The following is a 22,715-nucleotide window of genomic DNA, read 5'->3' as shown; positions in this document are numbered from 1 at the left end:
AATTCATACATAGAGAACATTTTAAACCCAAGTAAGGTGGCATTTCAAAACTGTGGGAAGAAACCTTATCAATTGGGAAATGGAGTTGAGACAGCTGGTTACACATCTAGGGGAAAACATAAATACAGATCCCTATTTCACTCCTTACACTAAAAAAGTTAATTGAGCAGCATTAGTTGAAAATTTTAAAGTTAAAAACAAGCTAGTAAAAATACTGAAGGAGACCTTTGGAAAAATATTTATAATGGTATTAGAGTAGGAAAGACTTTTCTAAGGAAGAAACAATCCCCATACTATATATAGGAAAAATGTGATAAATTTGACTGTCTAATAATTAAACATTTCTATAAGACATAAAATAGTATAAACAATAACAAAGGAGAAACACAAACTTAGAATAATTATGCAAAGAGCTTGTATACAAAGAGCTGCTACAAAGCAATGAGTAAAGGAACAAAAAACAAAGGAAAATCAGCAATGGATCCAGGCAGAAAGCTCAAAGAAGGAAAATAAGAGTGTCTTATCTTCACTTATAGCTGAAGAAACACATCCAATTATGAAATACTATTTTTACCTTTTCGGTTTGTAAATAAAAAGAATAACAGAGTACTTCCCCAAGGGTATTGGGAAAGGAGCACTCTCATACTGTGTTGATGGAAATGCAAAGGGACACTGCCTCTTTGGAGGGCATTTTGACAATATCTACTCAGATTTAAATGGATCTGTCTTTTGACTCATTATATTTTATGATTTATCCTACAGATACACTCATGTATGTATGACAGGATATATGTACAAAGATGGTTATTTTAGAAATGTGGGCAAGAGCAAAAGTTAGAAACAACCTCAATATTTATCAGCAAAGTCTGGTTAGAGAAATTGTAGCATATTCATACAATGAAATACTGTGGTAAAGACTAAATTTAAATCCATAAAGCCAATATTGAAAGATTGCTAAGATAAATGAAAAAAAAAAACAAACAAGATATGGAGAAGCTTTCATTTAAGTAAAAAAGTAGTACATATGAAAATGCTTCTATACACTTTCTCTCTTGCTACTTTCCAGATTCTCTTTGTCTATGACTTTCTAGACTATTTCTGGAGAGAACCTTAAAAAGGAGAACTAAAACCTAAAAACTCCTCCTTAAGTAAGGAGGAGTAGAGAGCCAGGGTGGGAAGGAGCTATACTAATGCCCGCACTTAATAAAACAAAATGCACTTTTGTTTTATTCAAAAATTTTGCTGATTTCTCTCTCAAACTCTTTTTAAAGAAAACTTGTTTTGATTTGAAGAGAAAATTTGTTTTGTCTTCTATAGGTTTATTTTGTTTTCTAGGGGACCTGGAGGAAGACTTGTACTGTATTTACTGTTTGTGAAGTGTGTCACAGGTGCCTACTGACTACTTTGGAAATTTATTGTGAAATATATCATATATACCACAAAAATATAAAATGTGTGCCTACAGTATAAGATGAATAATAAAACAAACATCCATATACCACCTCCAGCCCAGCAATGCATTAGGACATCCCAGGTGTCCCTCCCAACATAAACCGTTCCCTCCTAGCCCCCAAAACTCTCTAAGCTGAAGTATTTTGGGCAGTGGGACTCTCCCTTTTGTATAGATAAGAACAGAGAGGCTTAGCAAGGTGATGTCATTTACTCAAGGTCACACAGCTTGCGCGTGGAAAAGCTGGGCTCAACTCCAGGTTTCCTGATTCTAGGTCTACTGTATTTTCTGTTGTGGCTCGGATGAGTATTATAACATAGCCAGAAGAAATTTCGATTCACTGCTTTGGGTCATTTTCATAAATTCATGCAATCAGCTGCACTACAAAATTTATCTTCTTAAAATATGCATAATTGTTCATTGAGAGAACCATTAGAGACTTCATAAATGCCTCATTTGTTGCCTGGGGGATCACAGCAGGAGAAGTAGTTGGAAACAACAGGAGCATCAATAGGGAAAATTAACCTTTCTCTCTTTTATGTTCATCACTGGAGTTGGTGTTAGCATAGCTTCTATAAAAGTGATAAAGATGGAGTTTTCATTTCCTGACCTTTTGGCTTCATTTATATGCTAAAAGTTAACTTAGATATTTACCAGTAAATTGTGTCAGTCTTCACTTGGGAATATTCTTTAACAAACATGGTTTATATAAGATTGTATCAAAGTAAAACATGGTATGAAAAGGTATGACCATAAGAAAACCAGAAACATTTTTTTTTCTGTAATAATAATGCTTATGAATTTGGATGAAAATCAGAAAATTCAAAATTGAAAGTCATAAAACCTAGCTTGTCAAGTTAAGGAGTCATATTTAGTATACCAGGCTTTCTAGATCTTCATTTAGGATTTGAGAATGGTGAACTGAAAACAGCCTCAGAACTCATAGCCCTGGGGGTGTCAGGCAGGATCCACGCAGGACGTGGCCCTGCCCTCTCTCGAGGCCATCTACCCCCACCCCACCACTGTTCGACTCCAATCACACTGACCATCACCTCTGGTCTTTGCCAAGCCTTATAAACTGCTCACATCTTCACAGAGGCCTCAGCTCAAATGCCACATCGTTAAGAAGGCTTTCCCTGACTCCCTACCTGAGAGTAACCCCAGCAGCCAGTCCCCATCACCTCAAGGCTTTCAGCCTGTGTAGCACTCACCTTTATCCAATATTATCTTGGCTTCTGTATGCATTTGTTTATTACCTGTGCCTTTCCTCCAAAGAATGAAGGCATTTTGACAGCAGGAGAATTTGCTATTTTGTCTGTATCCCTGTGCACAGAACAGTACCTGTTTCCAGACCTAGAACTTTTCCACTGGTGAGATAGGGTTCAAGTAGGAAAGTATGTCAATGGTCTCCAAAGGACAGCTTGTCTTGAGAGCAGGTGACAACGGCTGTCAACCCGGGTGTAACATAAAGAATGGTACCCCCGGATAGCTTAGGTCAGTTTTGCTGAGGAGGTGGGGCCATCCTCCCAGAAGAAATGCTGTGGCATCTCAGGGTCACCTTGAGGTCATGCTGCAGTGGACGAAGACATATCACAATACATGGGGACTTGCTTTCAACTTTTATACCATATGGCAGCAATGAAGGAAAAGACAGCCCAAATAGGTCCCATCTGTGGCCTGACCAGATCTCCCAGTTTTCTCTCTGGATACAGAACTAGTCTCACTGGACTAGTAGAACCCATGGAATCTTGGGCAATTCAGGGGCAAGGAAAAAGCCTCTGAAGAAAAATAATGGACTTCTTGCTAATCTGGCACCAGTTGGCTTGAGTTGTCTTTAATTAAAACTAAAAATAGATGGGACTAATTTTGCAGCCTCTATGAGAAAGAAAACGCTATGAACTGGGAACCTCACTTGTAAGAACACTATACAAGGATATCTGATGAGAATGTTCATCTCTACACTGTGATGGCAAAAGCATGCAAACAATCTAAATGTTTATCAGTAAGGCACTTATTGGGCTTCCCTGGTGGCTCAGATGGTAAAGAATCTGCCTGGAATGTAGGAGACCTGGGTTCAATCCCTGGGTCGGGAAGATCTCCTGGAGAAGGGAATGGCAACCCACTCCAGTATTCTTGCCTGAAGAATCCCATGGACTGAGGAGCCTGGTGGGCTACAGTCCAGGGGATCACAAAGGGTTGGACATGACTACGTGACTAACACACACATACACACACACACACAACAAGGCACTTATTCAGTTCAGTTCAGTCGCTCAGTCGTGTCTGACTCTTTGCGACCCCATGAATCACAGCACGCCAGGCCTCCCTGTCCATCACCAACTCCCGGAGTTCACTCAAACTCACGTCCATCGAGTCAGTGATGCCATCCAGCCATCTCATCCTCTGTCGCCCCCTTCTCCTCCTGCCCCTAATCCCTCCCAGCATCAGAGTCTTTTCCAATGAGTCAACTCTTCGCATGAGGTGGCCAAAGTATTGGAGTTTCAGCTTTAGCATCATTCCTTCCAAAGAACACCCAGAACTGATCTCCTTTAGAATAAGGCACTTATTAAGCAGGTGCAAAAGAATGAAGTAGATCTATGTGTACTAATCTTGAAAGCATACTGCTGAGTGATAAAAACAGCACAAGCCACATAACAGTAGAACTTTTTGGTTGAAAAAGAACATTTAGATATGTCTGGATAAGCACAGAGAAAAGTTTGAAGGCTCATGAACCAAACCATTGAGATCTTGTTTCCTATTGAAGACTGAGACTAGGAGATTAAAGGGTAATTTTCACTTATTAGTTTATATCATTTGAAAAGATACATTGGGATTATGGGTGGTTTTTACTTGCTGTGTTTTTAATAATTCAGAGTGAGAGAAGAGAGCATGCAAACATTATATGAGCCCAAAGGATGGTTTTAATTACAGAGCTTTCCCTAGGAATCACAATGTCATGTATTCCTCATTACGCCCATCACTTGGAATAACTTGGACAGATCTCTGTTTCTTCTAGACAAGTGAATGTAGAATGAACTAGAATAGCTGTCTAGTGATTTTGAAGTTGTTTATTAATCATAAGATTTTTCTTTTTCCCACATAAATTGCCAACCCCCTAAATAGAAAACAAATAGAATGGAGCTACTTTGGGTTGACCTATCCATAAAATGAGAGAGTTGAAGTAGACAGATGATTTCAAATTCTACTCCCAGGAGGAATTGGGGAGGAAGTAGGGGGAGACACCCAGAGACCTAGAGTCAAGCGGAGGAGGGATGAGAAAGCTGAGGTCCAAAGAAATCAAGTGAAGTAGCTGGCCCAGGCTCCCAGAGCTGGCTTCCAGGACAGAAGTCCTATTTCGTACCACATCTATATTTTTTGCGGCTTCCCAGGTGAAGCTAGTGGTAAAGATCCCGCCTGTCAATGGAGGAAACCTAAGAGATGAGGGTTTGATCCCTGGGTCAGGAAGATCTCTTGGCAACCGATTCCAGTATTCTTGCCTGGAGAATCCCATGGACAGCCTGGTAGGCTGTGGTCCATGGGGTCACACAGTGTTGGACACAACTGAAGTGACTTAGCACACACTACTATTTTTATACCATTTAGATTTTGCAAAAGGAATTGTGTGAAATTCAACAGGAAATGCAAATCTCTGCTTTAGTTTACTTTGAATGTGAACAAGACACTAGATTTTTACTAGTTGATTTTGCATCAGCTTCAAGCAGTCTCTTCTGTTCAAAAATGAAAGGCTTAATCAAAAGTGTTTCTTTCTCATCAAGATGAATAGAGCGAAATGCAGTGTACTGCCACTGCTCATCTGCACACAAAGCCTCAGGCGGTTGGCCGGCTGCCCTCTTGAACTCCCTTCCTCTCACATTTGACTGTCAGGACTGATCATAAAAAAAAGTAAAAGAGCGAACCTGCCCATCACCACCAGTTTGCATGCTGCTGAAATAATGTGTCTGTCATGGCTTCTCTGCCGTTCCCCAAGTACTGGCTCTGGTTTGCTGTGGAGGATGCTGTTTAATTCCAAGTCACCTTTCAGATGTGACCTATTTTGTAACTTAAATTCCATTTTTCTTAGACAGCTGTATGGCTCTCCTTAATTGTGCAAATTGCTGCTATTATGTGCATGCAAATAGTCCTTTAGAAACAGCTTCCTGGGAGTGGATAATCAGCCTGGGATTAAGCTAGGAAAGCCTTGGCCCAGCTGCTGAAGAATTTGACCACAGGTGTTAGAGGAATCCCTCATGGAGTCTGAAGCTGGGGTCAGCTACCCCAGACTCATCCCTCTGAAAGGCAGGAATTCACACTGGGACCAAGATGTGGTGATGACAATCTACAGACCCCAACAGGAAGGTAGGCTTTGCCATGTCTGTGGATGAAATACTGAGGCATGACCTTCTTCTTGCAGTGCCACAGGAAGATCAGCCAAAGGTCCAGGCATTTGTTGGTGCAAGGGAACAAATGTTGGCCATCCCATGCCGATGGCTTGGGGCTGAGTGCTCTTGGTTCAAATGGTATCTTCAGAGTCCAGCCAAATCCTGCCCAACCTTCCCCAAAGACCTCCATCCCCACTGACTGATTTCCTTTACAGCCCAGCAACATCACTGTGCTCCTTCATGTTGTTCTGGCTCCCCAACCAAATAGGCATCTATTGGTAAGAACTCTTTCATCTTCTTACTGTATGCCCCATTCTCTCATCTGGTCCCATTGCCAGCATTAGAATGACATTCAGCATATAGTGGATATTTGATAAGTATTAATACCTCCATCTAGTCAAGGCTATGGTTTTTCCAGTGGTCATGTATGGATGTGAAAGTTGGACTGTGAAGAAAGCTGAGTGCTGAAGAATTGATGCTTTTGAACTGTGGTGTTGGAGAAGATTCTTGAGAGTCCCTTGGACTGCAAGGAGATCCAACCAGTCCATTCTAAAGGAGATCAGTCCTTGGTGTTCTTTGGAAGGACTGATGCTAAAGCTGAAACCCCAATACTTTGGCCACCTCATGTGAAGAGTTGACTCATTGGAAAAGACTCTGATGCTGGGGAGGATTGGGGGCAGGAGGAGAAGGGGATGACAGAAGATGAGATGGCTGGATAGCATCACCGAGCCAATGGACAAGAGTTTGGGTGAACTCTGGGAGTTTTGGTGATGGATAGGGAGGCCTGGCGTGCTGCGATTCATGGGGTCACAAAGAGTCGGACATGACTGAGCCACTGAACTGAACTGATTGATTACCAGGAATGGAATGTGCTCTTCAGCCAAAGATATTATTCCTTTTTAACCAGTAGATTATGGGAACCAAACATCTAGCATGTGGTTACTGTTTCTCTTTGTGTCTATTTGCCTAAGATAACTTTATTTTGGCAAATACTCCACTAATCCCTAGAAAACGGGAACCCGGAGATTTGAGGATTATCCTATTAGGGTCCCTGAGACGTGGCCATCTCTGTCCTGCCCATAGCAATATCATCGCAAAAGCAGGAGCTATTGATGTGCCCCTGCTTTGGATGGAAATAACACAAACCTTTCATGCTCTCTTGAGTAGAGACATCTGGTTAGGGCTGAGTCAGCCAGACAGAGACTGGGGTGCTGAATGAAAAGTGGTCTCAAACATCAAAGAAAATGCAGTGTAAAATTAAAAGACATTTGCTCCTTCGAAGAAAAGCTATGACTAACCTAGATAGTGTATTAAAAAGGAAAAACAGAGGCAGACTTGATTTGTTCCCGTCTCCTGCTCGGCCGCCTTGTGAGCAAGCCCTGGGGTCTCTGCGTTCGGCTGAGCAGCCGCCAGGAGGAACGGGTTGAGGACCGTTAATTTAAAAAAAAAAAAAAAAGATAAAAAGGAAAAACATCACTTTGCCAACAAAGGTCTGTATAGTCAAAGCTATGGCTTTCCAGTAGTCATGTACAGATGTGAGAGTTGGACCATAAAGAAGGCTAGGCTGCACTGAATTGATGTTTTTGAACTGTGGTGTTGGAGAAGACTCTTGAGAGTCCCTTGGACAGCAAGGAGATCAAACCAATCAATCCTAAAGGAAATCAACCCTGAATATTCACTGGAAGGATTGATGCTGAAGCTCCAATACTTTAGCCACCTGATGCAAGAACCAACTCACTGCAAAAGACCCTGATGCTGGGAAAGATTGAGGGCAGGAGGAGAAGAAGGTGACAGAGGATGAGATGGTTGGATGGCATCATCCACTCAATGGACATGAGTTTGAGCAAACTCTGGGAGATAGTGAAGGACAGGGAAGCCTGGCATGCTGCAGTCCATAGGGTTGCAAAGAGTTGGGCACAACTTAAGAGACTGAACAACAAAATCACCCCCCCCCCCCAAAAAAAATGAAAACCCTGTAAAAGAATTAAAAGATAACACCCAGGGCTGAAAGGTGTGGTATAAAGTACATGGGTTTTGGGAGTCAGACACAGTTAAGTCTGATGTGAGTGCCAGTTCCTTCACTCACTGGCTCTGTGATGTTGAACAGGATGTTTTATCTCTCTAAGCCTCAGTAACCTCAGGAGTAGATGGACTATTGGTTAGAGTCTCCCTGTGTCCAGGTAGTGAATATTAGCATGCTCGGCCTCTCCACTATTTCTTGGGTACACTGCCAGCAGGGATTCCCTCCCTCACAGACTCAGGTATTCAGCTGCCTCTTCAATATCTTCTCTTAAACATCTAACAGAAATCTTGGTATTAACATACCCCAAGCTGAACTCTTGATATTCCCCTCAAAATCGTTCCATCTGCAGTTCTTCTAGCTCATTAATGACAATTCTGTCTTTCCACTACTTGGGCCACTAACTTTGAAGTCATTGAACTCCTTCCCCCCGCCCCCCACCTCACATCACATGTTCAAGCTGTCAGCAAATTCTAGCAGCTTGACATCAGACATATCTAGACAGAGTCCAGTTAGCATTCCACCCCTCAGCCACTGCTACCACCCCTCAGCCACTACCGTTTTTTCACTGCAATAGCCAAGTAAATAGCTTCCCTGCTACCACTGCCCATGCTTCCCCTCCAAAGAATCTAGTCCACTGTAGTGATCCTTGGGAAAGGCAAGTCAGATCATATCACTCCGCTTAAAATCCTTCAAAGACCCCCCGTCCCCCTGCCCACAAAGGCCAGTGTCTTTACAACATCCTGCAAGGCTCTACATGAACTGGTCCTGTGGTCCTTTTTCTGCCCAGTTATCCTCTGACCCCATTTCCTACTACTCCCACCCACTCCCTCTTCTTTCTGTTCCTTGTGCTCTCTGTACACTCCCCCATCTCAGAGCTTTTGCTCTCACTCTTCCTTTTGCCTGAACAGCCGTTCCGTAGATTTCCACATGGCTCACTCCCTTACCTCCTTCAAGTTTTCTGTTCAAATGTCACCTTCTTAGTGAGGCCTTTCCCACCCAGAAGACTTCTAACTGCATCTCCCCCTTCCTGCTCCCTAATCCTCATGCCGCTTTATTGTTCTTCATAGCACTTATCACTTTCTAATACTGCAGGTAATTTACTTATTTACCTTGGCTCTTGTCTGTCGCTACCCCCCCAGAATGTAAACCCCAACAAGACAGGGATTTGCATGGTTTGCTTATACTGTTTCTTGTGCCCCCACGGTGTGCCTGTGATACAGTAGGTAACTACATGTCAGATGAATGAAGCAATCTCCAACAGGTAGAGCAGGCCTGCTAAATCAGTCTTACCGATACCTGACACAAACTCCTATTTGATGGCTAGCAAGAATTCTTAGAAAAGACTTTAAAAATACTCCAGGACTCATCTCCAAAACTCCTCATGTGTAAAGAAACTAGATTCAGAAACTGGCAGGTATCTTAGTCTATATTTGCCCTTGCTGAGTTGTAGATGCCTGTATCAATGAAGAGATATTCATCAAATACCTCGCTAATGGTGTAGCAGAGTGGTGAGATATATTTAAAGAGACAAAGGTAACTAGAGATGACAAATTAGAGACCAAAACTGTACACAAACAAAGTTTTAGTTGTGATACAGACAATAAGTGCATAAGAGGTTATGGGTGGAAGAGATGAGTATTCTGAAGTGAGCTAAGAATCACTTGTCTCCCCCAGGCCTCTAATGGATTTTTCTGAAGCAGGAGTGCTGCTGGAATAATCTTTCACTAACTGTTAATAGTAATATTCTGTGCTCCCATTATTCCTTTCAACAAGCATCTTCAGATAATTTTGATTTTTATCTAAGTATGCTTATCTTCACCTTATAGTCAGAAAAGTATACATAAATGGTAGTTAAGTAACTTGTCCAGTGTTGAGGGGGTGGACAAAGAATTAATCCATTATCCCAAACTCTGCCCTTTGGCATTCTTTGTACATAGCAAAAACATTTGTGAAGATGTTTTGTCAAGCTACTCCCTGCTCAGCCCCCTCCTCCCTCTGCACAAGAAACAGCTATAAGAGGTTAGTCCAGAAAATATTTAGAGGAGGTCCCTGGGTTTAAAGGAGAAGGAAATGGCAACCCATGCCAATATTCTTGCCTAGAGAATCCTGTGGACAGAAGAGCCTGGTGGGCTGCCATCTGCTGCTGCTGCTGCTGCTGCTAAGTCGCTTCAGTCGTGTCTGACTCTGTGCAACCCTATAGACGGCAGCCCACCAGGCTCCCCTGTCCCTGGGATTCTCCAGGCAAGAACACTAGAGTGGGTTGCCATTTCCTTCTCCAATGCATGTAAGTGAAAAGTGAAAGTGAAGTTGCTCAGTCATTTCTGACTCTTAGCAACCCCACTGCAGCCCACCAGGCTCCCCTGTCCCTGGGATTCTCCAGGCAAGAATACTAGAGTGGGTTGCCATTTCCTTCTCCAATGCATGTAAGTGAAAAGTGAAAGTGAAGTCGCTCAGTCATTTCTGACTCTTAGCGACCCCATGGACTGCAGCCTACCAGGTCCTCCATCCATGGGATTTTCCAGGCAAGAGTACTGGAGTGGGATGCCATTGCCTTCTCCAGGGGCTGCCATCTATGGGGTTGCAAAGAGTCGGATATGACTGAAACGACAGCAGCAGCAGCAGCAGCAGCAGCAGCTGGGTTGAGATGCTCATCCACAACAGTTGTGGATGTTGTTAGCACTGAAACATTGGCTGGATGAAACTGTTGCTTTGACAAACATGCTGTTTCTGTGGGGTTCAAAAAGTTTGGATCAACAGAAGAATGAATGCATGAGTTCACCTTGAACATGAATATTTACAAATTATGCTTAGTGTAATTAACTTCCCTAAATTCAATACCCAGCATATATGTATGGTTTGAACCCATGAACCATACATAAAAATGACTATCTGGGAAATAACATTCTTTCTAGAGGTCATTATATAGGCTTTGGGAACTGACTTTTACTTTTTAGACTTGTAAAGACCTCTCTGGTGGAGAACACATAGTTCTTGGAAGAAGGGTATTCTCTTTTCCTTGAATATTCTTTCCTTCTTCAGTTTTCCTTCCCCTTTTCCTCTACTTTCATCTCACGTTCAATCTCAAAACAAATGCAGCATTCTCACATCTAAACTAACCCATTTCAGTTCCCTCAATTCTGATCACTCCACCGTCTTTGGATGGATGTGGACCAGGTGGCTTCTTTCTCTTTTCTTACATCCAATTAGTTCCCAAGTTCAATTCATCCTTATTTCGTGGTATTTCTAGGATATAGATCTTCTCCATTTCTGATACCATCACCTTAGCTAGACAGAATCATTTCCTGCCTGGACTAAGGCAATAACTTCCTAACTTTCTTCCTGCCTCTCATCTCTCCCCAGTACAATCTTTCCTGTATTGTACAGCCAGATCAGTCCTATAAAATTGCTTCCTTCATGAGTGCCCCATGGAAGATTCTCCCAATTGCTCATCAGATTCATTCTCAGCTTTTCAAAAGTAGAAATTCAAGGCTCTTTCTCCTGTGGCCCCCTTAATTCCTCTCCCACAGCCCAAACTCCTCAGTGTAGGAAAGCTTCTTGCTCTCTCAGCCTTGCAACCATGTTCATTCCTGTCCCCAGACCTTGGCTCAAGTTATTAACTGCATTTGCACTGATTTCCCCTCCTTGCCTGCTCAAATCTTATCAACCCTTCATTACCCATTTCCAGTTCTGTCTGCTCCACAAAACCTTCCTTCATCACTTGAGTGAGGACCAGTTTTCTCTGTCACTGCCCTGATGCTAACTGTTAAAGAATTTTCTCTAAAGGCCTGCCTGTTCAGAGGGATGGATTCCAAGGACCTCAAGTGTTGCCTACAGGAAGAAGGCATTTTCCACCTTTGAGTGAAAAGATTCCAGACCCCAAAAGCACTGAGTCACTGAAATACTGGGGAATTATTTTGCAGTTGCTAGCTCATCATTTTAGCTTGGGTACAGTTACCCACAATGCATTTCCAAGTCCTTCACAGTTTTACATATAGCTTATGCAGCATCTCCAAAATTCCCAGCACTTTGATGAACACAAGAAACTTTCTGAGTGGCCGGAAGATGGGGTTACTCTACTTATAGCATTCTGAACAATTCCACGAATTGCATTTTAAGTGATCTTTAGTTGGCCTTGTTCTTTTAACTCTACCTTTCAGTAAAGAAAATTGTGTCTGAACTTCAGTTAAACTAGAAGTAAATTATATCTACTTAAAATATAGAGCTGTTAGAACTCAAAGAGCTGCATAAAAAAAGCATTTGATGGGCTGAAAAATGCTCCCTTTGTAGCAGAATTACAACCTAAAAGCTTCAGCTTGTTTTACACAACATGACCTTTAGTCTGTAGATAAAATGCATGTAAATCAAGCTTGAATGTCAACTAGATTTGGCCAAGGATATTTTTGAGGCAGGGAGGGAAGAAGAGTTTAAAGAATGTAGATTTTTAAAATGTCTTTTTTCGCCAGATAAGTTATGTCTTATAAGCTCTAGGACTATTTTGGTAGTTCCCACATAGGTACCCATATCCTGGATAACATGAGACACCCCACCCCAAGAAGTAAATTGTTCCCCTTTCTTAGAAGTTTTTTGCTCTATCTTCCACTCACATTTTGTCAGTCTTCCAAATGAAAGCATCCAGAACTTTTTTTCAGAACTGCCATCAACAGAAATCAACAGGAGTACACAAGAACTATGCCAGTATCTCAGAATGGGGGTGAAGATGACTCTCCTCATGGGTGTCAAACCTCGTCATCAGTGGCCATGAACAGGGGTGAGGCGCTGGGAAAGCCTGAACTGTTGAAGAAGCCACATCAAGGCTAATTCTGTTTTGTTTTCAATGACGAGATGATTTAGGTTGGTGCGATGCCACCCTAGGCTTCAAAAGGCAAAATAGGATCCCAAAGCAGCAGCTGATAACAGCACATATGATCAGACAACTCGGCATTCTGAAGAGACTGAAGATAAAGAGTAAAGCCAGAAACACGATACTGAGGGCATGGGGCAAGGAGGGCTACAAGATAAACTCACAGCGATTAGCCTCAGAAACGGCTACAATGAACAGTTACTGGAAGTCTGGCTATACCAGGCACTGTCCTTTAACTATATCATCTCCCTTAAACTTCCAAACAACCCTTTGAGGTGCATACTCAATATTATTATCTCAGTCTTACAGAGGAGGAAACAGAGGCTGGGAGAAGTTAACAGACTTGCCCAAAGGTGCCCAGCTACCAAGCTGTGGGCCCAGGATGAATCTGCTTGATTCCCAGGCCCACACTACTTACTGCCATAACGTACTTCAGGGAAGCACTGGCGAGAGAGAATTTGCCTGGGAACCTGACCGTGAAGAAGGAATTCCAGGTCTCCCGAGTTAAGGGCAGGCACGTAATGGCAGCAGCATCGTGTGGAGGCAAGCCTGGACCAGCCAAAGAGAGATCCTGAGATAAGGGCTTTGTGGAGGGTGAGCAGCATCTCAGCATGGGAAGACTCATGGTCTGAGAAGTTCTGCAACGCACCCAGAAAGAGCCTTCTACCCAGAGATCTCTCAGCCTGTCATCTAGTAGGCAGTGGTGCGAAATGACAGGCAGGTCTGACAGATTCAGCCGTCTCCCCAGAGTGGAGTGGTGCTTTTCCAGAGGGTGGAACATGACCTTGAGTTCATTTTATCCTTGGCTCAGAAGGTTGAAGGAAAGGCGGGGAAACAGCAGAAAAAGATGGGAGTGGACAAGTCACCAGGCCCTGGGAGGTTCATCCTGCTCAGGTTGTATGGGCTCAGGGGGCTTATTCCTGCTGCCCTCATCTCTGCTGCTATAGCTAGAAAGAAACTAGGAGCTTTCGCATAACCGCAGGACCTGAGAGTAGGTCCAGACAGTTCAATGCCTTTCATGCAGGCCAACACAACCTTCCTGTCCCCACAGGTCCAGATGCTCAGTCTTAACCCACTTGTTTCTTCCATAAGTCCTTAGAGAAGCATGACAACTGTATATCTTCCCTGAAGGTTTTATCTGCATGTGTGCAGAATATGTATCAATGAAGAAAGTGTCTGAAGGATGTAGCTAAGGGGCCAGCCCTCTCCTGTCTTCCTCACATACCATCACAACCTGATACATGAACAAAATTTGTGGGTGTGTTCATAGTACCAACACCAGACACAGCTTAGCTGAGATGTAGCTTCAGGTTCTCTCTTACCCTTAACTGATACTTGGACACGGCTTCTGACACGCAAATTAACGTGTGACATCCCAAATGCCCATTAGCACATGCTGGTATGAGAAAGGCCACAGAACCTGCCCTCCTCTCCCACCACAGCCAGGCTCCACACGTGGGTTATTGCTTTGGCCGCCTGTCTTATTTTGTTCTGCTCTGTCAGGCCTCTGAGCTCTCATCAGGGCCCAGTCTATACAACAGGACCTAATGGGGTATAAGTTTCTCCCCTGCAGCTGAACCAAATAGATGCGGTTTGAAACAAGGCCTAGATATGAGGCTAAAGGGGTGGCTATTCTAACATTATCCACTCCAGACTTGGGAAGTCAGCTTAGAAGGAACCAGGCTTGAGGGCTGGCTCAGTCCCACTGCCTTCCTCTAGAGTGAGTCTACTCTCAGTGCAGCTCTGTCCTGGACTCCCTCCTGCAGGAGGGCTTAAACCCCAAGGTTAACACTCTGCTTAAACAACCCCGATTTAGTAGCTTAGCTCTCCAAAAGTACAATGCCTAGGGCCCTCCAGTCCCATGGACCACTGTCTAAATGAGAGGTCGGTAAACTTTTCTGTACAAGATAGGAAATACCTTAGGCTTTGTGGGTCATATGGTCTCTGGTGTGACTACTCAATCCTGTGGTTGTCATGTGACAGTAAGCACAGACAATACATAAACAAGTGGGCATGGATGAATTCCAATAAAACTTTATTTATAGTTATTGAAACTTGAATTTCATACAATGTTCATGTGTCACAAAATACTGTTCCTCTTACTTTTTTCCTATGCACGTGTGAATGTAAAAATCATTAATTCACAAGCTGCACAAAAACAAATAGCAGGCTTGATTTGACCTTAGGCCATAGTTTGTTGACTCCTGATCTAAATCCTCAGCTTTTACACCATGGAAGTGACCCAGTTCAAGGGGTGGGAAAGGCAGGTAACCCCTGCCATGATCAAGCTAAGGCCTTCAAGGAGATACAGCATCCATGCAAGCAGAAGCTGTGACTACGGTAATGTGACTTTTGTCCCCTGTAAATAAGATAATGTACAGATTCATGTACCTCAGAGTGGTCATCATGAAAAGCTGTTTGCTACAATGCATTACTAGTTAACATAGCTGGAATCTCCTCTATGAGAACTGCCCACAGTAAATGTTTTTGAAAGCCACAGTGACTGGAAATCTCCATCCACTGAAGGCAGAATTTATGTTTTGTGCTCGCATTTAGTCACTAAGCTGTGTCCAACTCTTTGCGACCCTATGGACTGTAGCCCAGCAGGCTCCTCTGTCCATGGGATTTCCCAGGCAAGAATACTGGATTGGATCACCATTTCCTTCTCCAGGGTATCTTCCCAAACCAGGGATCAAACCCACGTCTCCTGCGTTGGCAGGCAGATTCTTTACCACTGAGACACCAGAAAAGCCCCTATAGTTGATGTTTAGGGACAGCCAAAACCAAAACAAAATGAAACCAACCAAACCAAATGAAATGCAAAAAATCAACTCCACTTAACCACCAACAATGATAACAATGGTACAGATTTCACTATCCTTTCAAAATTAGGCTGGGAAATCAGTGGTGCGGGTGGGGGTTGTGGTGGAACTAAATAAAACCGTTTTGTTCAAGACCAAGTCTTAACTCAGCCCCTAACAATGTGAGTGTTGTTCGGCCAACACACTGTCAGTCAAATTAAAAACATGTTGAGAAAATTTTTGTCAATACTTAAAAGCCAAAAGATTTCACATAAAAAGACAGATTTTTTACTTTTCTTAACAAAAATCAAAAGATCAGGCACACGAGGCTCTCATTCATGTACAGCAACCATCAGCAAAAGCCTCCCCTGTAGACAGAGCACATGAGCCTTGGGTGGGCACAGTCCCTACTGTGCCCTATAGCCCCCAGCCCAGTGGCAGCTGCCATGTAACCTTGGGCTTGCAGCCTTTTCACTCACAATAAGAGTAACACAATCACGTGGTTCAAAAGTCAAAATAATGCACAGAGCTATGCAGTGAAGTCTCATGCCCACCTTATCCCGACCCTCCCTAAGTAAGTGATTTTGTTCATTTCATTTATTTTTCCCCTTCTTTCTTACACTTTTGTCATTTAAAAATATATCTTGGGGGTTGTTCCAATAGCAGAACAGAGAATTTACTCATTCTTGCTTTATAGCTATCTAGTATCCCAGTGGATATATACGTCAGTTTATTTAATTAGTCCTGTAGTGGACACAGGATGTTAGTCTTTTGTTTTTACCGATATTCTGCAGTGAATAACTATGTGCATATGTCATTTCATAGGTGACAAAGTCTTGTGCAAGATACATTCCCATAAGCAAGATTGCTGGGTGAGAGAGTAAATGTATTTGTTATCCAAAGGTATTGCCAAATTGCCTTACTTATGGGCTGTAGCATTTTGCATTCCAAACAGCAGTATAAGAGCAAGTCTGTTTCCTTTTAGTTTCCCCAACAGAATATGTTGTCAAACTTTTGCAGTTGCCATTCAGAAAGGTAAGAATTATATTTTGGAGCAGTAATTGCATTTTTAAATCAAGAGTTCTTTTCCTGTGTTTTTAAGAGAAATTTGCATTTCTTTTCCTGAGACTTATGCGTTCCATATTCCTACCGGATTCCTATTTCTGTTGTGGGTTTCCCTATTAAATTCTTACCTTGTTAAATCGGCTTCTAGAACTGCTATATATATATATATATATATATCTTCTGCATATATATAATCTGCATATATAATATATGCAGAAGATTAGCCCTGTACCTATGATATGAGCTGCAAATATTTCTTTCCAGTCTATCATTTATCATTTGCCTTGGATAATGGTGTATGTGTTTGTTTTTATAATTGTTTGTCATGCAGTTTTTGTTGTTGTGTGTGTCCTTTTTAAATGTGGTTAAATTTATTCATTTATTGTTTGCTTTTGGCTTTTGAGTTATAGTTCTCATTTCCCTTTCCAAGATTAAAAATGAACTTACTCATATTTTATTCTAACAGTTTTAGAACTTCATTTTTTAAATGTAAACTTTTGATTCATTTAGAACTTGTTAAAGCACACATTATAAGTAGTAAAACTTTCTTCCAACTGGGTGCTTAACCCAAGATTTTAGGGAGGATGATAAAGCTACCAGAACATCAATAAGGGTGAGATTTGAAGAATAGGATGAAAGAGAGAAACTGATGTGGGGAGGAGTGAGAAGAGCAGTGGGAGGGAGTGGAGACTATACAGCACCAACATCTCTTGCAGGAGCTCCTGGCAGATGGGTTCCCATTACTGGTCTAGCTCAGTGGTACCCAGGACCCTTTTCATTACTTTTCTCAAAAATACTCACTTCCTTTTAAAGATTTAATGGCTGTACCAAACTAATGGGCTTCCCAGGTGGCTCAGCAGTAGAGAATTGCCTGACAAGCAGGAGACGTGGGTTCGATTCCTGGATTGGGAAGATCCCCCGGAGGAGGAAATGGCAACCCACTCCAGTGTTCTTGCCTAGAGAATCTCATGGACAGAGGAACCTGGTGGGTTGTAACGAAAGGGTCAGACACAACTTAGCGACTAAACAATAACAACCAAACTAATTGTACTTAAGTAATAATTAGTTATTCTGTCCTTTTAAGAAAATCACTTACAGCTGCCAATCAGTTTCTGGTCAGACTGTGCTAACCAGAATTAACATGCTGAGTTGAAGTACTTTCAGCCAAAAGCATAGAACTTAGAAGTACTGGTTGGCTTGAGAAGGCTCATCTTGGATAAATGAGCCATTTTTGGAAGACTTTTTGCAATGCTGAAATTAGTCTGCATGCAGTTTCTTTGTTCCGAGATCTCTCAGGACATAGGACTTCAGTAGTGAGGGGACCTCTGATCTCACCCTCATTGAAGACCTACTGGCACTATATAGAAAGGTGAGGTAAAGTGTAGACTTCAACCCTAAGAAGTTGGTACACTTACCTCCATGCTGTATCCTACATCTTTAATAGTTCTCTTAGCAATTTTTCTACTTAGGTGCCCTGTTGTTGTTCAGTCGTTAAGTTATGTCCAACTCTACATGCCCTGAGAAAGTTCTTTTTAAAAATTGTTTCCTCATGTGAATAATTCTCTGTTCTGAGAAACACAGAGAGTAAAGATGAGGAAAATCTGCAGAGGTGAATGGTGAGAATGTTGTCACAATAAAGTATGTAAAAAGCTTTTCACCGTTAAGTTTGTTCCTTTGCCTAAAGCAGAGGCCTCAAGGGAGACCTGGTGAGAGTGAGGTGCTTAATACAACTGACCACCATCAGGAAGGCATGCCAAGGCCCTTTGTGTTGGTGAGTGGGCACCCGCCCTCGGGTGCACTCCTAACAATTAATTAAGAATCTCTGGGAGATGGGTCCTAGGCATCAGTCATGTTTAAACTCCCCATATGGTTTCACTGTGCAACCACTGCTCTAGAATGGAGTTATTCAAAGTGTGGTTCTCAGACCAGCAGCACCAATATAAGTGGGAGCCTGCTATAAACACAGAGCCTCAGTCCCCAACTTATAGCTTCTGAATCAGAATCTGTATTTTTTACAAGATCTCCAAGATCTTCAGATGCACATTAGAGAAGTGGTGGTCTAGAGGAGCGTTTCTCAAAGTGTTGGCACCTGGACCACTTGTATCAAACTCACCAAGGGGTTGGGAGGGTGGGAGATGGGTAGGTCAGGGGACCTAAGGAAGCTGATTCTGGAGATTATAATTCTACAAGTCTGAGGGTGGGACCCTGAAATCTGCATTTTTAATGTGTTCCCAGGTAAACCCTAAGTCTACTGTTTGGGAACTACTTCCAAAAGGACTGTGATGGTGACTTTCTCCTGGCCTGCATGGAAAATCCCTCAGTGACTCCTAAAGGTCAAAGCACATCCATTGCAAGTGGGGGATGAGCTGGGGACAATCTTCAAGTGCTTCTCATCCAGGTAAATGTAATGTCTGTTCTCTGACTTGCTACAGAGCAGGTAGTGGTAGTTAAATCAGCTTTCATACTGACACAGATATGAGTGTCTGCATTCTCTTGGATTAATGATGAACAGAATGCAATCTGGATACATAAGCCTCTACCTTAAAAGCAGGATTAAAAATATAAAATGTTGATGCTCAGGTGCAACCTTCTTGGATGATTTAACAAACCCCTAAAAATGCACAGTGGAGAGCCAAGAGAAAGAGTGAATTTCCCTAAAGAGATTTTTTCACTTTACAGAGGTCCTTTTCTGAATTTTTTGCTTGGGTCCAGATTTTTAAATGATAATGTGGGTTAAAAAAAAAAAAGAACTCAGGAATGGAAAAATGTGATCCTTCCCAAAAGATGTGCTTGAAGTGTGTAGTACTTTCATGTAGTTATGAAAGCACTTCAGCTCATGTAAGCTATTTAAAAGCTTCTATGATAATAGGATTAAGTGAATTTATCTTCAAACACCTAGGATTCTGAAATATGGCTCACACTTGACTTGAGATGACAACTGAAATCTTTGTAAATTTAAAGTAAAATATCCATCACAGCTGTAATGGATAATGAAATAGAATGGGGAAATGCAATGTGATCCAAGTGTAATAGTTAGATAATTACTGAGCTAATATCAGCAAAAACAAATGAAGTTAAAACTGGAAGAAAGATTTTTGAGGCTTTGCTTTAAAGACTTTTTAAAGTGCAGTGTTTCTGAAATCATTTTTGAGGAGCACAGTGGCCTTTGAAAATCTAATGAAAAGCTCTGGACTCTCCCCTAGATGCATGAGCCTATGAAGAGCTCACTCTGACATTTCCTGAGGTTCCATAGACTTCTTGGGGGCTTCCCAGGTGGCGCTAGTGGTAAAGAACCCTCCTGCCAATGCAGGAGGCATAAGAGAGGTGGGTTTGATCCCTGGGTCGGGAAGAACCCCTGGGGAAGGAAATGGCAACACACTCCAGTATTCTTGCCTGGAAAATCCCATGGACAGAGGAATCTGGTTGGCTATAGCCGATAGGGTCTCAAAGAGTCAGACATAGCTGAGCGACTGAACTGATAGACGTCTCTGAGCCCACATGATAAACCCCAACCTTCACATTGCGTTTTGACAAAGTTGCTCTATGTTGATTTCCATTATTTGTAACCACTTGGTACCCAAGAGTAAATTTCCCCTCAAAAAGGTCCCAGGGGTTGGTAAAATTAGGACTGTTTTCACATAAACCTAAACTATTAGGTTGTCAGTCTTGGTGGGATGAGCTGAGGCCAGGTGAAAAGCCAGACCAATAGATGATGTCAGAGAAAGAATCACTTTACAGAAGTGTGTGCTCTTCCAGAAATGTTACGTCTGTGCTCTCAGGGGGCCCCTGCGAATTTCACAGGCAGAGCTCGGGCCGCTGTGGCTCCTGTCACACCAGAAGGTGAAAACCTGTGTTCAAAGTTACGAAGTAGGCTCTTAAGAACATTGCCTACCCACTAATTTATCTGCAGTCTGAACGACGTCAGAGCTGGAAGACTTACCCCTTCACCCCTCCCCCGTTTAATAGATGAGGAAACTGACCCCAGATGGGCTAAGGTGCTCGCCAAGGTGATTTTCCCAGCGGGTTCACACCCAGGACTTCTCCCCAAGCACCGTGCCATCTGGCCAGGGGAGGAGAGGATGTCTGAGGCTCTCTCCCTACACTGTCCGCTGCCCACCCCGCGGGGGCGTCAAAGGGAGCTGAGACCCCGCCTACCGGCACCATGGAGTAGGTCATCATCATCAGCATGTCGTGGCTTTCCGCACGGATGTGCTGCGCAGGCTCCCCGCCGTGGCTGCGCTTGTTGCGCGCGGCACTCGCGGGGTCTAGGGGTGGCGCGGGCGCCCGGCGAGGCGCGCGACTCAGCTCCGCCAGGAAGGCGCGCAGGGCGCTGTCCTCGCGCTGCTCCCGGCCCCGCTGCTCCTCCAGCGCCCGGAGCGCAGCGCTCAGCCCGCGCCATTGGCACAGCGCGAACACCGTGCCTGCGGCATTGAGCGCCGAGAGCAGCGCCACTGCGGCCAGGGCGCCGCGCAGCCCCCAGCCCGCGCCCCCGCGGCCTCGCTCCGCGCCTCCAGCCATGCTCTGCGCGCCTCGGACCGGGTCTGGCAAGGCTCTGCCGCCTCTCACCCCGGCAGCCTTTATACGCCTCGGGCAAGCCGTGGGCTGGTGGCAGCGCCGTGAGTCACGCCGCCCTTTGGCCCTGCTGGCGGGGCGGGCTGGGGACAGTAGTAATGGGGCTCGAGCAGCCCGGAGGGACAGGCCGGCGGAGTGGGGGACAGGAGCGAGACAGTCTGCGGAGGAGGGCAGGCTCACACTCCTGGTGCCTGGCCAAGCAAACTAGCAAACCCGCCTCTCCTTCCTTCTCCCCCACTGCCCTGACCGTGGGCATTGCCATGGCCTAGACGGGTATAAGGAGGGTCAGACTGAGGGGGAGAGCAGGAATTCTTATGGCCTGAGATGTCGCTGGATTCCACCCCCTCCTCCCCCTACACTGCCCTCTCTGGAGAAAAAGATCAGCATGCCCAGATGCCAAGGCATGTGCCCACTGCCCCTGGGCAGTCTGCTGTTGGGCTGAGTCCCAGGCTGCCTGTCATTCCTCCCCAGGGTCACAAGGCCTCATGTGGCCACTGAAGACCCTACTCCATCTTTCCTGGGAGGAGAATGGATACAGACAGGGAAACAGCTGGCATTGGATGGTTCAAAAAGCCATCCATCAGAAGGAGAAAGGCCCAGCCCTGCATGACAAGCAGGGGTCATCTGTGAAGGGAGATTTTCAGAATGTGACAGGCCAAGAACTCTCCCATGAGATCCATATCTGGGAGGTAGCACAGTGATGAGAAAAAAAACTCCAGAGTGGAAACTGGGAGGAAAAAAAAATACTCCTGGTTCTAACCTTATTCTGCTGCTACCCAGCTGGAGGGATTTGTCCCAAGAACACTCTGGTCGGATTCTGAGGTGCTCTCTGGCTGAAGGTTTGGGATGGTGGCCAGGCCACTACTGGACTTTACCTTGCTGCTGCTGCTGCTAAGTCGCTTCAGTTGTGTCCGACTCTGTGCAACCCCATGGACTGCAGCCCACCAGGCTCCTCCGTCCATGGGACTCTCCAGGCAAGAGGGAGGCAGTTGCCTCATACCTCCCGGCTACCTCTTCACAGCTCCCTCCAACTCCTGTTAGCTCATATGCTTGTTGTGCCTCAAAGGCCACTAACCACCCCTGCCCCTGGCCCCCAAGGCAGTCACTTCTCAGTCTCTCCCAGGACCTCTTCACTCCCCATTTTTCTCAGTTTCCTCTAGAATGACTACCTCCCTGGGGCCCCAGGGCCTGCAGGAGGCCCTGGTGGTGTGGGAAGCCACAACTTAAAACCAAGATTGCTGTTTCCACAGCCCATTATCTCAGAGAAGGAGCTGGCTCCTTGCCATTGAGCCAGCTGGAGCTGTCAAGGTTCTGTGTCAAGGTCTGGATTCCTTAGTTTTAATCGAGGCTGACCAGCTTGCGTATTCTTAAAAGAACATCCAGCATGAGGAATCAGGAAAGCATAAAGGCCCAAGTGCTTCATGAACGACCTCAACTATGGGGACATGAGGTCTGGTAGGGGATGGAAGTGATACAGACAGTGTCCCAATCCCAGCATACTATGACCTATTGGAAGAATTGCTATCTATCCTCCTCTCTTTTCATTTAGGCTTAGGATGCCAAT

General features: G+C 44.1%; 1 protein-coding gene across 2 annotated transcripts in view; it reads right to left on the bottom strand.

Moving 5' to 3' along the window:
* GLDN (gliomedin) overlaps positions 1-22,211 on the bottom strand; it is a 60,829-nt gene extending 38,618 nt beyond the window's left edge. The window contains exon 1 of one of the 2 annotated variants that reach the window (XM_086320934.1): positions 22,027-22,211. In XM_086320934.1, the coding sequence (XP_086177060.1) occupies positions 22,027-22,149 (123 nt within the window). In that variant the 5' untranslated portion in view covers positions 22,150-22,211. Of the gene's footprint in view, positions 1-20,734; positions 21,155-22,026 lie in introns of those variants that run through there. The other variant, XM_086320932.1, reaches the window with a different exon arrangement.
* Positions 22,212-22,715: the final 504 nt, after the last annotated feature.

Source organism: Bos grunniens, chromosome 10 (genome assembly GCF_055505025.1).
Source record: "Bos grunniens cultivar Pamir isolate PY7600 chromosome 10, Bosgru_T2T1.0, whole genome shotgun sequence".
Lineage (NCBI taxonomy): Eukaryota > Metazoa > Chordata > Mammalia > Artiodactyla > Bovidae > Bos > Bos grunniens.
This window is presented reverse-complemented; position numbering and strand designations above follow the sequence as displayed.